This window comes from Peromyscus eremicus, chromosome 9 (genome assembly GCF_949786415.1).
Source record: "Peromyscus eremicus chromosome 9, PerEre_H2_v1, whole genome shotgun sequence".
Lineage (NCBI taxonomy): Eukaryota > Metazoa > Chordata > Mammalia > Rodentia > Cricetidae > Peromyscus > Peromyscus eremicus.
In genome coordinates, this window is record NC_081425.1 from 24,551,087 (window position 1) to 24,568,106 (window position 17,020).

Genomic DNA, 17,020 nt, shown 5'->3' on the forward strand with positions numbered 1-17,020 from the left:
CTTCTTTTTTCTTGGGAGATTGGGCTTTTTTTGAGATAGTCCTATTATGTTTCTGTGATGGCCAATCATGGTTGTCAACCAGATACACCTGAGGAGAGGAAACCTCAACTGAGGAGCTGCCTCCATGAAAATGGCCTGCAGACAAATCTGTGGTCACTTTCTTGATTGAACACTGATGTAAAGGGGTCCAGCCTACTGTGGGAGGTACCATCTGTAGGCAGGTAGGCCTGGGCTGTAGGAGAAACGTCAAACACAAGCCTGGGAGCAAGCCAGTGAGCAGCACTCTCTTGTGGTCTCTGCCCCCCAGCTTCTGCTTTGGTTTGCCTCAACGACAGACTGTACCACGGAAGCCAAACAAGCGCTCTCTCCCTAAGCTGCTCTCCATCAAGGTGTTTACCACCCCAGCAGGAAGGAAACTCCAAGAGGAGCCTGGCCCTTGCCATCTAAAGTGCTGCTCTCAAACACACAGAAATGCTCCTGCCTCAGCCTCCCAAGGGCTGGGATTTCCTTCCTCTCTTGATTACTACTTTTCCCTTGACAAGGGTTTCTCCTAGTGCCCTAGGGTGGCCACGGACTCTTAGTGATCTTCCTGCCTTTGCCTACTGAGTGCCGAGGTTACATGTGAGCCGCCATAGCTCATTTCCCTCATTTTACTCCTTTATGTTTGTAGGTGTGTGCTAGAAATGGCTTGCAGCAATAGTAAATTTGCAGAATTTTGTGAGGCAGTTGTTAAATGCAACCAAAATTAAAATTTAAACATACACAAAGATCAATTCAATTAAAGAGAAAGGGACACATACTCAAATGTTCGCCAATACTTACTTTACATTGCCTCTGTGTGAGTTCATAGATGTGTACTGAACCTAGATGATGTATGTGGTGGTTCAAAAGAAAATGGCCCCTAAAGGGCATGGCACCCTTAGGAGGTGTAGCCTCATTAGAGTAGGTGTCATCTTGTTGGAGGAAGTGTGTCACTGTGGAGGTGGGCTTTGAGATCTCATACATGCTCAAACCATGCCCAATGAGATCAGACCACTTTCTATTGCCTGCACCATGTCTGCCTGCATACCACCCTGTCACACCATGATGATGAGAGATTAAACCTCTGAATGTGTAAGCCACCCCAATTAAATGTTTTTCCTTTGTAAGAGTTGTGGTCATGATGTCTCTTCAAATCATGTTAAATTGAAAGTTGAACTAAGATGGAAGTTGGTACTAGGGACTGAGGTATTGCTGTGAATGGCCTGACCATGTTTTTGTCTGGAGGAATGTGGACTTTGGTACTTTGCAACGCTTTAAGTGCTGCTTAATAGGCCATACAGGTAGGAGCATGGAAGACAGTGTGCTATGAATGATTTGAACTGTGGGGGGCTGGCTAAAAGGTTTCAGAAGAAAAGAATTTTAGTGTGTTGCCTAGAAATTGTACTTGTGATATTTTGGTGAAGAATATGGCTGCTTTTTGGCCTTGTCAGAAGAGTTTGCCTGAGGCTAAAGTGAAGAGTTTGGATTAATTCCGTTGGCAGAGGAAATCTTAAAACAGACTAGTATACACTGTCATGTGGTTACTAGTGTTAACTCTGATGAAGATTTATAACGAAAAGGAGCAAGCTGAGCAAATAAAAATACAAAATGTACACATTGAGAAAAGGGGCACCAGGAAGTAGAATAGAGCTAAATCCTGGTTAAAGGAGATAAATGGATTAAGAAAAGGATTAACGGAATAAAGGAAGTGGCGACCTCAGGGCAAGATCCCACCCAGCTAAGTTTCCAACTTATAAAAAGTAATTAAAGAAAAGCTTAGAAAAAAAAAGAAAGAAAGAAAGAAAGAAAGAAAGAAAGAAAGAAAGAAAGAAAGGAAGAAAAGCTTAGAGCCGGGTGTGGTGGTGCACACCTGTAACTCAGCACTCTGGAGGCAGCGACAGGTGGATCTCTGAGTTTGAGGCCAGCCTGGTCTACAGAGCAAGTTCCAGAACAGCCAAGCTTGCAGTGAAGGAAATTATCCAAAACAGAAAGCTGGTGAAGATGTAATTGAATGAGGGGGCCATGTTCAGCCCCAGCAAACAGCAGAACTTAGCAGCTTTGGCCATGTGGTTCTGGCTTTAAAGACAGAAGAAAAGGGCTATGGAATTTGCCCCTAAGACTAAGGAAAGCTGCTGAGGCTAGCAGGTGTCAGGGGTGTTCCTGAATGGAGGCCTAGAGAGGCCATTTTGTGAAGCTGTGAAGTTGAAGCCTGGATTGCTTTGGAGACCCCAAGATGTTGGAGATGCCAGGGCCATGGGATACCTGCTGAGGTGAGCTGCTAACAGGGAATGGAACCAGCCTAAGAGAGACAAGTGTGTTGCAGTCAACAAACCTGAAAGGAGTTGGAGATCTGAGGGCAGCTTTGACATTAGACATGAAGATACAGAGTTTGGAGTTTGCCCAGCTGGTTTTTGGTGTTGCTTTGGTCCAGTATTTCCTCACTATGCTCCCTTTCCTATGTTTTGAAATGGTAATGCATATCTTGTGCCATTATATGTCGGAAATATGTGATCTGTTTTTTTATTTTAATTTTACAGGGGATTACAATAAAGAGATTGCATGAATCTCAGAAGAGACTTTGAATTTAGACTTTTAAGTACGTTTGAGACTGTTATAGACTATGGGACTTTTGAAGTTGGACTGAATGCATTTTTGCATTATATGACTATAAACCTTTGGGGGCCAGGGAATGGAATGTGGTGATCTGGAAGAAAATGGTCCCCAAAGGGAGTGGCACTACTAGGAGGTGTGTTTTTGTTGGAGGAAGTGTGTCACTGTGGAGGTGGCTCTGAGGTCTTATATATGCTTAAGCCATGTCAGTGAGATAGACCACTTCCTGTTGCCTGCTTATCAAGATGTAGGACTCAGTTCCAGCACCATGTCTGCCTTCACGCTGTCTCGCTGCACCATGATGATACCGACGACCAATGATGTTGAAGTGTAAGCCAGTTTTCCTTCCCACGTTGCTTTGGTCATGGTGCTTCACTGAAGCAACAGTAACTCTAAGACAGCCCTAGCCCTAACCAAGAAACTATCTGCAACTGATACACACTGGTAAAAGGAAAAGAGGTTCTCTCTAATGGGGTCTCACTGGGTATACCAACCACACAGTGCAGGCCCCATGCCAGGAATAATTGGCTAACACAAAACAAACTCAATGATATCTTTTCGTGGACCTTTTGTTTCATTTTGATTTGCTTTGGCATTTTTTTTTTTTTTTTTTTTTTTTTTTTGGTTTTTTCGAGACAGGGTTTCTCTGTGTAGCTTTGCGCCTTTCCTGGAACTCACTTGGTAGCCCAGGCTGGCCTCGAACTCACAGAGATCCGTCTGGCTCTGCCTCCCAAGTGCTGGGATTAAAGGCGTGCGCCACCACCGCCTGGCAGCATTTTTTTTTTTTTTTAAGAGACTGAAAACATAAGGTTGGGTGAGTAGGGAGGTGGAGGGGATCTGGGAGGAGTTGGGGGAGGGAAAAACATGACCAAAATACATAGTACGAATTTTTTTTTAGTAAAAAGTAATGAAAAGCCAAAAAGGCTGTTTTTTTTTTTTTTAATCAAACAGAAACATAAAAAAATCAAGTATTTAAAAATAAATTGTCAGTGAGAAACTTAATGTCGGTCAAATTTGCCCAACTTGTTTTACCAGTTGACGTTCTCAGAAGTTAAAGCTTTGTGTGTCTAGCTGATTTACACTTCCTCATTCTGTGCATTCAGTCTCCCTTCTGTTCTGTGTTGCCATCCACTCTAAGTTGTCTCCTAAAGTTTCAACATTCAGTGAATCTCAGAAATTTGAAGTAATTTTGCAACCAGCTTAATTTTGGAGTGCTCAGCAATTAACTCTAGGCATTCGCAAAGAATGCAGACAAGCAAGCACCACGATTCCCCATGTCTTCCGATGCAGCCACTCACCTCTTGTGAAAGCTGTCTCACTTGGTCCTTTTGATGTTCCAGATCTTTTAAAATTGATGAATTTTGTTTTTCTAACTGAAGAACTCTTCTTGCCAAATGGACACTAGGTGAATAAAATGAAAAGCATTCATGCATACAAAAGTAGAATGCTACCTTCACTCAACAGATAATTGTGTGCTAGAAAACCCACTCATCGTTTCCTTATAACACATATATATTAACAGGGAAAATGATAATACAAAGTAAGAAAATAAAACAAAACACTAGAAGAGCAATACTTTGCCAACTCAGAATTCTGAAAGAAACAACCTAACATTTCCATATGATAATTGTCATATACTGATTACCACGATCATGGCTTCTAATCCTTCCCTACCAAAGTAGGTTCGAACACTTACATTATGTTACTAGCTTGACAGAAAAAGAGAGCCATTTATAGCTTTATCATTTAACACAAGTTTCCCAGTTAAAAAGCAGCGAGGAAAGTAGTTGACTATTATGCACAATAAGCTTACATTTTGGCAAGTTTATAAAGGCCAATATTATGAATTTAAAAACAAAACATAATCAAACAGGTTTCCTATTGCAAGTGCAGGTGGAAGAGATGTGTAAAATGTGAAGAATAACTGCAGTACAGGCAAAGAACTTCCAGTGATTTGCATTACCCTAATACATACCCCCCTCTCTTGGCTGGCTCTTAGCCTGTAGCCTAGGCTAGCCTCAATTCATGATCCCCTTACGTCAGCCCAAGTGTTAGGATTATAGGCATATACCATCACACTCTACAGTCCTTCACATTCCATTTTTAAGAAACATTTTTTTAAGGAAAAATGCTTCATCTTTTTAAATAATTCCAATGACTCAATGAAAACACATTTTTTTTAAAAGAAGTACTAGTAATGCTGAGAAACCATGTTCTCAAGACCTACACTGCATTTCATGTTCTACATTAGTTTAGTTATCAATTTAACCTATGAATATAGAATTCATAGACTCCAAATGGACAGAACTTTTTACAATGATAAGATAGGATTCTTTTTTTTTTTTTAATTTCCACCAAATAACACTACAGAACAGAATGAGCCCCATTGTATGTATATTTCCCAACCAAAGACAAAAGAATTCATGTCAGAGTATCCATTTATATGTAATAACTGCTCACCCAAGTAAGAAATACAAGTTCTGAGAAACGTTTCTACAGCGATCTCAACAGCATGTCTACACATCATCATCTTTGCTGTTTTTACATATTAACATCTGGCATGCTGTTTGCCAATCAGCTGGAATTAAAGATGAAAAAGCAGCAGCCTCCACTCTCTGACAATCATTCTTTAAAAAAACCTATTATGTCTGAAATACATAATAATATGCAACTAACACAACAAATCCCAACTTAAAGTGTAGTTAGAGTTGTGCACGTATCACTACAACACAACTTGAGACCATTTTTACTACCTATGGACAGCCAGCCCTTGTCTTTCTCCACTCTGTTTAATGTCTCTTAACCCCTCCACTCCATTTGAGGGAACCTCAACCACTTTCTTCTTTATAGGCTTTAAAGGAATTTATAGTTTCATTTTATTATTATTTTTTCACTCTAAAAACCACACTTTATGTATGGCAATGCAATTTACATATTAACATTGTGATAGAATTTGACATATTTTTGTACAGAAAAAAAATTCAGCTTATTAATAAAAACCACATTTTCTCCGTGAGTCAATACAACAAATGTATAGTGTTGGGTTTTCAAAACAGGGTTTCTCTTTATAGCTGTCCTGGAACATAGTTCTGTACAAAACTATGTAGATCAGACTGGCCTTGAACTCAGATACCTGCCTGCCTCTGACTCTGAGTGCTGGGATTAGAGGCATGAACCACCACAACTAGCTCCAATGAAACATCTTAATGTTAAATTTGTTGGTTTAAATGTCGCTTTTAACTATATTTGTAAACTATTTTAGGTCACTAGCTCCACTTCTGTTTAGTTAATTAAAAAATCCTGATTATTATCCACCACACTTTCATCTTCTTTCTCACCCTTCATATACATCCATACAAACATACGTGTGTGTGTGTGTGTGTGTGTGTGTGTGTGTGTGTGTGTGTATGTGTATGTGTGTGCATGTTGGGTATAGTTTTCCATATTTTTATTTCTCATAGAACTTACACTTTAGAGTTTTTTCTAAAGAACAATTTCTCAACAAATGTCTGCTAAAGCTACAGACAATATTTGTGTAAGACTGATTGCAAAAGCATGAACACAGTCAAATTCAATTACAAAGAAGTACAGATGAAAGGGGATTTTTATGCAAATATAATTCTGTGTTTTCTACTAAGAGATGAGAGATGCTTGAAACAATGAGATGCAACAGTCACCTTTAAACAGCATTCTGAAGACGATGGGGACTTGGCAATGTCAAGTGAAGTACATTATACCACTCATTTGGTTTGGCTAATCTGTTTTAGCATAATGCTCTTATGCAGATATGGTGACAAAATGAAAAAGATCATATGACATAAACCAGGAGATTCTGTGCCAGTGCTTTAGTGTTAACACAGGGACAGTATCCTAATGAGTGTCCCTGGTTTGAATTAGGACAATCAACACAGAAGAAGGTACTACAGCTCGGGTACAAAACGCCCTAGAAACGTATCTGTAGTCCCAGGGAGCCCACACCTCCTCTTTCACCACAGGTACCGGGCACACATATGCAGCATGCACATATGTGTAAGCAAAACCCTCACATGCGTAGAGTAAAATAAGAAAATACAAAGAAGAATTTTATTTATTTAAATATTTATTTATTTATTATGTAGACAGCATTCTAGCTGCATGCATGCCTGCAGGCCAGAAGAAGGCATCAGATCTCATTACAGATGGTTGTGAGCCACCATGTATTTGATGGGAATTGAACTCAGGCCCTCTGGAAGAACAGGCAGTGCTCTTAACCTCTAAGCCACCTCTCCAGTTCCACAAAAAAGATTTTTTTTCACAAAAAAGAATTTAAAAAAATTTGCCGGGCGGTGGTGGCGCACGCCTTTAATCCCAGCACTTGGGAGGCAGAGCCAGGCGGATCTCTGTCAGTTCAAGGCCAGCCTGGGCTACCAAGTGAGTTCCAGGAAAGGCGCAAAGCTACACAGAGAAACCCTGTCTCCAAAACAAAACAAAACAAAACAAAACAAAACAAAACAAAAAAACAAAAAATTCTACACTAGGCAGTAAATTTTACAAATTAAAAATGTTCTAAAAATGTTTCCCAGCATCCAGATCAGCCCAATCAAAGAGTTACACACCAAGACAATAGTGCTTGGGTGTCACCCGTGTAGTGCGTTAGCATGAGCAATACACATAACCAGAAAATCCTGTTTGCTACTTTCAAATAGTTGCTACTCAAACAAAAACATTACTTCAGATTTTCAAGTTTTGTCATGTCAAGGAGTTAATTTTATTTTAATTCACTCTAATTATATATGCCCCTTTGGCTTTCCACAATTGTGTACCAGAAAGAGTTTTAAAAATTTTAGTAATTTATTTATGCTTACATGAAACTTCAAAGTGTGAGTTACCTTACTGTTCACTTACACGTTGATCAGAGATTTTAGTTATATTTCAAATGAGAAACACAAACCGCTGCCACTTGTAACTTCACAGGAAACTGGCACCAGAGTACCTTCAGAAACAGTTCACATCAAAGAAAGCACGTGTCTGTTTCATGTATTTTAAAAGGCTTCATTAAAAATTTAAAACAAAAATATTTTAATTGAATTATTTTAATTGGTGTCCAGGGAGAAATTTTGGAACCCTGGCTTTTCTAACTGTACAACTGACTTAAGACTGTACTAACTGATAAACCACCCAGTGTTTACTGGACACTTACCCTATGCCAAACACTGTGGAGTGACCTTCATACACATTGTCTCAATTTAACTTTTAAAATATTCTTTGGGTAGCAAGAGGCAATTATTAATTTTTCATGGGCTTTACTACTTATTGACAGTAACATAGCACTCAAAAACAAAAAGCCTAAAAAAAAAATCAAAGTTTTAGGTAGTTATTGAAAATGGTTTTTGACCAGGCATGGTGGTGCACACCTTTAATCCCAGCACTTGGGAGGCAGAGGCAGGTGGATCTCTGTGAATTCAGGGCCAGCCTGGTCTACAAAGAGAGTTCTAGGACAGCCAGGGATGTTACACAGAGAAAACCTGTCTCAAAAACCCAAGGGCAAGAATGAAAATGATTTCTAACTCAGTTATAAGGTATATGCTAATACAATGTAACAGATTTCAGCAGGCTATGTCACACATACATGCCACCTTACTTTCTTCTCATGCTCAGCTCTCCTTTCTCCTGCCCTCTCCCACTGCAACTATTTACTATTTATTCCCCAGTTAGTATATTTTGAAGAATATTCATTGATAAGAAACTATTCATGATGGAATGCTAAAGTTAAAAACTAAACTACTAAAAATGTATAATGTCCAAAAAGTACAAGGAAATTAATGTTTGTATAAATTTCTGATTGGTTATTTTGAAAAATGGGATTAACAGCAATTTAACTAATTTTTAAAATAAAATATTTATAATCAATTAAATGTTAATATAAAATATTTATTATTGGCTGTTAAATATATGAAATTTTAAATCAAATTAAGTATGAATGAGATACATCATATAGCAGTTGAGAAATATGTTCCTTTCAATTTTTAATACACTTTTGCATAAGCTGATATATAATGACAACTTTATTATGCAAGCACTCCACTAACTGCTATGAGTCATTTTATATAACTCGCTTTAAATTTGCATTGCTTTAATTTCAAATGCCAAAGACTAATAAGTATAGATTCTCTAAAGGCTACATTGCTCATCTTAAATAAATTTCAAGAGGGCACAAGGCAATTGCTTTCTATATAAATAGCCCTTAAGGAACCAAATGTTGATTGTGCAATCTCCAAAAGTGCATCAAATCCTAAAATGATTAGGTGCCAATACTCAAATTGTGCACATAGTAGGCCCGCAATAAGAGTTGAATGAATAGGTGTAGGGATGCATACATGTCCTCTTGGATGTCTAGACTTACACTCTCTTCCCTCAGTTTAGATGACCTGAGAAGCACTTCCTCAAAATAGCCCTCTGGCTCACCAGGAGAAGAATGCCTGGCACCAGCTGGCAGGGGTATTAATAGCATACCCATTAGGCACTTGTTCAGGCTCCCAGATAGCTCAGTGATAGAATCTTCAGAAATATTTGGACAGTGAAGATCATTTGGACTATGAATCACTTGTGATTCTTTAAGTCTTTGGGAATTCAAAACCAAACCAAACCAAACAAACCAACTTCTGGTTTTAGAAACTTCTTTAAAACAAAAGGTGCAAGAGCAACAATCGGATTTAATTTCCAAGCTCAGCATTTGGGGCTATGGAAGCTTACAACAGTGAGCTTCTCTCTCCCTATAGAAATATCTATAGGATTCAGAGTGAACTTCTCTTTCCTAAAGAAACATCTATAGGATTCAGAGAGTAAGCTTCTCTCTCCCTATAGAAACATCTATAGGATTCAGAGAGTGAACTTCTCTTTCCTACAGAAACATCTATAGGATTCAGAGAGTGAGCTTCTCTTTCCCTATAGAAACACCTATAGGATTCAGAGAGTGAGCTTCTCTTTCCTACAGAAACATCTATAGGATTCAGAGTGAACTTCTCTTTCCTATAGAAACATGTATAGGATTCAGAGTGAGCTTCTCTTTCCTATAGAAACATCTATAGGATTCAGAGTGAACTTCTCTTTCCTATAGAAACATGTATAGGATTCAGAGTGAGCTTCTCTTTCCCTATAGAAACACCTATAGGATTCAGAGAGTGAGCTTCTCTCTCCCTACAGAAACATCTATAGGATTCAGAGAGTGAGCTTCTCTTTCCTATAGAAACATCTATAGGATTCAGAGAGTGAGCTTCTCTTTCCTATAGAAACATCTATAGGATTCAGAGTGAACTTCTCTTTCCTATAGAAACATCTATAGGATTCAGAGAGTGAACTTCTCTTTCCTATAGAAATATCTATAGGATTCAGAGTGAACTTCTCTTTCCCTATAGAAACATGTATAGGATTCAGAGTGAACTTCTCTTTCCTATAGAAACATGTATAGGATTCAGAGAGTGAACTTCTCTTTCCTACAGAAACATCTATAGGATTCAGAGAATGAACTTCTCTTTCCCTATAGAAACATCTATAGGATTCAGAGAGTGAACTTCTCTTTCCTATAGAAACATCTATAGGATTCAGAGAGTGAACTTCTCTTTCCCTATAGAAACATCTATAGGATTCAGAGAGTGAACTTCTCTTTCCTACAGAAACATCTATAGGATTCAGAGAGTGAACTTCTCTTTCCTACAGAAACATCTATAGGATTCAGAGTGAACTTTTCTTTCCTAAGAAACATCTATAGGATTCAGAGAGTGAACTTCTCTTTCCTACAGAAACATCTATAGGATTCAGAGAGTGAGCTTCTCTTTCCTACAGAAACATCTATATTTTTCAGATGCTAAAATATACTTTCCCATTAAGCTTCAAGTTTGAGTATTTTACCAAACATTTTTCTGCTAATAGAGAAGTCTCTTACTCATGAAACTACCCACATTTCTATTCTTTTCTAGGGAACAATGGACTAAAAAAACCAGATATATTTAAAAATTGCAAAATATCCTGAATCAGTCACATCAGCCTTTGAGAGCACCAGGAAGGGATAGGACAGGAACCAATTTTTCAAATAATATATAACTTAGAAGCACCAGAACCTCTACTAAACAAAACTAACCATTCTAGCTACAAACTGACACTTTCTCTTCATCTATTTGTGATCTAGATTTTTCAAATATTTAATCAATAAACAACGTAAGTTCTTAAGCATTCCATCTTACTTTCTTTAAAGTGGCATCCCAAACTACCTTAGATAGTCATAAATTAGTCTCTTTATGCTGTTACATCCACCTCTTCAAACTGTCTACAAGAACTGGAGATAACGGCTAGGTGGTTAAGAGTGTACACCACTCTGTAAAGAGCCACACTTGGTTTCCCGCTCCACGACAGGCAGCTGACAACCACCTGTAATTGCAGCTCAGGAGATCTGATGGCGTCTTTCAGATGTACACATGCACAGACATACACACACAGATCTGATACCCCTTTTCCTACTCTGTAGGGACCTGAGCTCACATGTGCACAGACATGTGCATAAATACATGTGTGCGCACACACACATACATTTAAGAAACAAAAATCTTAGCCGGGTGGTGGTAGTCCACGCCTTTAGTCCAGCACCTAGGAAGCAGAGGCAGGACAGATCTCTGAGTTCAAGTCCAGTCTGATCTACAGAGTTAGTTCCAGGATAGCCAGTGTTATACAGAGAACTCATGTCTTGAAAAACAAACAAACAAACAAACAAACAAACAAACAAACAAACAAGAAAAAAACCCCAAAATCTATTTTTTTAAAAATGGAAAAAATCTTCATAAATATAAGATAGATTTTCTTATGTTGTATGTTTCTGAATTTCCAAACTAGCCCTCATAAAACAATAGACTATTAGTTTTAAAACCTTGAACATTCAGATAAAAAATGTTTTTTGAACTAGGTATTCTCCACTGAGCTAGGGAAGGTCAGAGAATAAGATGTGGTTGCTGGCCATGAAGAACTTCTATCTAGGTGAGGAAATTACACGGGCAATGATGTTTCCTGAAAGAGGGAAACATGTTACTGTGATGTAGAGAAAATAGATGTTTACAAGTGGAGATGCAGTATGCTGTCATTTTGAGTAGAGAGGCAAATACGGTTGCTGGTGCGGGGCCACACAATGGAGGGCTGGGCAGTCTGGCAGAAGTGGAGCCGGGGACATTTCTGTACAGCAGGGTGAACGTAGGGAGCAGGACCTAGCAGCACTCACGGCTGCAGGTGTCTGCTGGTGGAGTGGAGACAGCTTTCAAGCAGGGCTGCACCTTGTGCTTAGGACATCCTCCAACCAGCTCTTTGAGTCTGCACAAAGCCTTAGGACATCCTCCAACCAGCTCTCTGGGTCTGCACAAAGCCTTAGGACATCCTCCAACCAGCTCTCTGGGTCTGCACAAAGCCTTAGGACATCCTCCAACCAGCTCTCTGGGTCTGCACAAAGCCTTAGGACATCCTCCAACCAGCTCTCTGGGTCTGCACAAAGCCTTAGGACATCCTCCAACCAGCTCTCTGGGTCTGCACAAAGCCTTAGGACATCCTCCAACCAGCTCTCTGGGTCTGCACAAAGCTTTAGCTGTAAATGCTCTTTTTCTCTCTCCTTCCACCTCCTTCCTCTCCCCTTACCTGCCTTTCCACCTCCTTCTCTTCTTTCTTCATTTCTTTTTCTTCCTATGTAGGCCACAGACTGGCCTAGAATGGATTATATGGCTCAGGTAGAACTCGGGGCTCAAGTTTTAAGACCACCCTGCCTGGAGGTGGGGATTAGGTGTGCACCATCTCATGTGGTGTCATGTTTTATATGAACTGGCAATCTCACAGGATCTGGAATCATCGAAGAGACAAGCCTCAGCATGTCTGTAAGAGATTATCTAGATTAGATTAACTGAGGTGGGAGGACCTGTCCTAAATGTGGGGGGCACCATCCAGGAGTAGGCGTCCTAAAATGAATATAAAGGAGAAATGGAGCCGTCGACAGCATTCATCACATTCTGCTTCCTTACTGTGGATGCAATGTCACCAGGTACCTCATGCTCCTGTTGGCACAACTTCTTCATCAGGATGGACTGTGCACCCTTGAAACGTGAGCCCAAATAAACCACTCCTTCTTAAGTACCATAGTCAGGTGTTTGTCACAGTGACAAGACAAGTAACTAAAAAACTATACATGTTACATAACATGTATAGTTACAAAACCCTAACATATATTACATATATGAAAATACATACATAGGCAGATGAATAATAAACACAAGATGTAAGAACTGAAGGTAGCATAATTAATTAGTTCTAACTTGAAAATTATTGCTACAAAGCATTTATATTTATCTGAAATTAATGTGAAAATAAAATGGCTTTTAAAAAGTTACTGCATCTAATACCATGAAAGTTTTAATGTACACATCTCCTAACCATTAAATTCACTTAAATATAGATGAAGCTCATGGTTATTATCATGTCCTACTTTGTGAACAATTTAATATTTATGAATATTAAGAACAAGTAACTATCATTCAACTCAGTACATTATCAAAATGTACTATATAATTACACTTAGCTGGAGTAGATAAGATAAATCTGTATTGATTTTACCTTTGCTTTAGTCGTCTTTTAGCTGTTGTGGGAACATTAGCACCATAGCCATAGGAATAAAGAATCCTTTCAGCCTCATCTTCATTTTCAACTGAAAAATATTAAAATATGTTATGTGAAATAGTGTTTTTCCTTAAAAATCATAGCAGAAGTGAAAGTAAAAGATGATAACAGATTAAGAATCCCAGGAACATTCATAAGGGCTAATGTATAATTTGAGAGAGGTGAAGCATATTAAAGTGTATCCTTGCTTGGAGTTGCTGATTTATTTTCAGAAGATGTTAAAGGATTACATCACCTGATAGGCTATGTTTTCTTATAGAGCAAAATAACTCAGTTATGGTATTCTAAAGGATTCAAAGGCTTTTTAACATGAACTATATATCATAAAATTCAACAGAATTATAAAATCAATTTAATAAAGGTAAGTTTTGTTTTGTTTTTGAGACATGTTCTCATGTAGCCTGGGCTTCTCTTGAACTTACTAAGTCAAGGATGGCCCATGGGTACTGATCCTCCTGCCTCCACTTCCCGAGTACTGAGTATATTTCTGATTACAGAAATATACAACCATGCTGGGTTTACACGACGCTGAGGATTGAATCCAAAGCTTCCTAAATGCTAGGCAGAAAATCTACCCTCAGAGCTAATCTCTAATCCCTGAAAGATATGTTTGGCATTAATTTTGTAACTGTAAAACAATTTCAGGGAAAGTAACTTACAAAATATTGCAATACATATTTGATTCTTGTCTGTCTTTTTTTTTAAATTTTTCGAGACAGGGTTTCTCTGTGTAGTTTTGCTCCTTTCCTGGAACTCACTTGGTAGCCCAGGCTGGCCTCGAACTCACAGAGATCCGCCTGGCTCTGCCTCCCGAGTGCTGGGATTAAAGGTGTGCACCACCACCGCCCGGCGATTCTTGTCTGTCTTAAATGGCTCAAAACTCAGAGCAGAGAGAGGTAAATTAGTTAGCAGAGTTGGATATTGATAGAAATGCTAAATCTGAGTTTAATGTTCAATGATCAATAACTCATACAGTAACTATTCTAGGGATTCAATTAGAAAAACAAAGTACTATACAACTGGAAGTGATACTGAAGAGACTGTATAGCATGCCTTAGAAGCAGAGCACAATGCAACTGCATTTGAGCACCACTATTTCTCCTAGAAGTCATTAGCAAGACATGTGGAAATTGATATTCAGAGAAAGCACAGCAGAGAATTATATTTGCAGAGGCATAATCTTGTGGAGTATACAGTTTTAGTAATTGTGACAAATATGGCTGAATTTAGTCTGGAAAGAGAAGGAAGCTTAGTTCTAATAGTGAATGGAATGAAAATCTTCCTAGACCAAGGATTTTGTTCTATGGTGAATAAGAAACTCATAGATTAATGTAAGATGACATAACGGATGGCTTCTTGTTGTTGATGCTTGTGGTTGATATACTGTGCACCCCAGTAAACTTATCTTGGGGTCAGAGACAGAACAGCCATAATATTAAACATAGAGGTTAGGCAGTGGTAGCACACGCCTTTAATCGTAGGATTCCAGAGGCAGAGATCCACCTGGATCTCTGTGAGTTCAAAACCACACTGGAAACAGCCAGGCATGGTGACTCACGCCTTTAATCCCAGGAAGTGATGGCAGAAAGCAGAAAGGTATTTAAGGCGTGAGAACCAGGAACTAGAGCTGGTTAAGCTTTCAGGCTTTCGAGAAGCAATTCAGCTGAAACCCATTCGTATGAGGACACATAGCCTTCCAGTCTGAGGAAACAGGATCATCTGAGGAACTGGCGAGGTGAGGTGTCTGTGGCTTGTTCTGCTTCTCTGATCTTCCAGTACTGACCCCAGTACCTGGCTCCAGGTTTGTTTTTATTAATAAGACCATTTAAGATTCGTGCTACAGATGCTGGAAGAACAGTCGGTGCTCTTAAATGCTGAGCCATCTCTCCAGCCCTTGGGTACTCATTTATTAATCATCTTTTTTGAATGATTTTGATGATGTCTGACCCATCTCTTTTTCTCTTATGGCAACTGCTTTCAGGCTGTAGCTTCAAGATCTTCCTCAATTCCAAGAGGGAATGATCCTTTCCTTTTCTGCAGAAGGCTTGCAGCTTCGGCTCTTCCACAGAGTCTCATTTCAAGTTAGTATTGGTATGCTGAGGCTCACTGGTGTAAGGATGGCCAAGGCTTAGCACCATTTATTGAACAGTTTCTTTTCTCCTACCCACTGCTCTGCTGCTTTTGTTGAGGAGCAAACACACACATGTACATGGGTCTGCTTCCGAGTTCAATCTCTGCCTCACTGGTGTGTGCGTCTTTACAGGACTACTGTGTACTAGCCAGACACTGTAACTTCACAATCAATATTAAAGGCATACAACACCACTCTTGTAATCCCCCCCCCCTTTTTTTTTTTCCAAATTCACTTTGGCTCTTGTTTTACAGTCTTTGAATTTCCATAAAGTGAAATATAGAAAGAGCATGTTGGAATTGTGTTTGAGACAAAATCAGATCATAAGGACAGAATTCATGATAGATTTCTTGACACTAAGGGAGAGGTCCCTTATTTTTTATTTTTCTTATGTGATGATATTTTATTTGTGCTCTAACAAATAAAGCTTGCCTGGAGGTCAGAGGACAAAGCCAGCCATTATAGTAAACATAGAGGTCAGGCAGTAGGAGCACACCCTTTTAATCCTAGCATTTGGGAGGCAGAGATTCATCTGGATCTTTGTGAGTTCAAGCCCACACCAGGAACAGAGATAGACATGGTGGCACACACCATTAATCCAAGCACTAGTTAACCATAGAGGTCTGGAGGTCTGTACAGACAGACAGGAAGTGATAGAGCTGGGCAGAAAGAGGAAGTGATGTAGCTGGGCAGAGAGAAGTGAGATGGCAGGGACAGAAAGGAATATAGGCGTGAGCATACAGGAAACAGCTCTCTCTTGGGCTGAGGATTTCCTAGCGGTAAGAACTTGTAGCTGGCTTGTTCTATTCCTCCGATCTCTCAATTTTCACCCCAATATCTGGCTCTGGGTTTTTATTAATAAGACCGTCTTACAATTCGTGTTACACTCTTAGTATTTTTTGTTTTTTTAGTGTTTGTAAGCTGACTCCTAAGTATTTCATGGTTGTTCTTTTTTTGACACTACTCAAGGAAATTATTTTTATGTTAACTTTTCCAGTTGAGGGCTTCCAAATGTGTATGTGTGTGTGTATGTGTGTGTGTGTGTGTACAATGACTTCATATTTTGGTACTTAGATGTAGTAGTCATTTCATTGGAAAATGTAAAGGCCGTCCTTTCCTTTCTGTCTCCCTCCCCTCATCCTCACCGCTCCTCCCATCTTAGACTTGGAGTCGGCCTGCTCCAGCTTCAGCTGCTCCAGCTTCGCCTGCTCCAGCTTCCTGAACAGCGTCTACGGTGTTGCACTTGACTTTGTCCTTTCTGGTAACTAACTAGGACATCTAAGTACCTAAGTCTGAGTTAAACCCAGCTCTGATCTTTATAAGATTATGCCTTCCTTCTGGCCGTATTTCATTAGTATGTGCAAATGCAGTTTACTATGCTGAGAAAGTAGACACCCTTGCCCTGTTCTCTTTTTAATGGGGGACACTTTCAGTATTCACTCCACAGATTTAACAGTAGCCATGGCTTTTCTGTAGATATTCTTTCACAGAGAAACGCTTCTATTACTAATCTGCTTAGACAAAATGACATATGTCTAGTAAAACAATTATATGAGTCTGGAACATTTAGATGATAATGTG

General features: G+C 39.2%; 1 protein-coding gene across 1 annotated transcript in view; it reads right to left on the bottom strand.

The window, feature by feature from the left end:
- The window catches only part of Pibf1 (progesterone immunomodulatory binding factor 1), a 182,651-nt gene that overhangs the window by 59,062 nt on the left and 106,569 nt on the right, over positions 1 to 17,020 (bottom strand). The window contains exons 12-13 of the mRNA XM_059273267.1: positions 13,246 to 13,336; positions 3,930 to 4,032 (exon numbers count right to left, since the gene is read on the bottom strand). Of these exons, the coding sequence (XP_059129250.1) occupies positions 3,930 to 4,032; positions 13,246 to 13,336 (194 nt within the window). The remainder of the gene's footprint in view (positions 1 to 3,929; positions 4,033 to 13,245; positions 13,337 to 17,020) is intronic.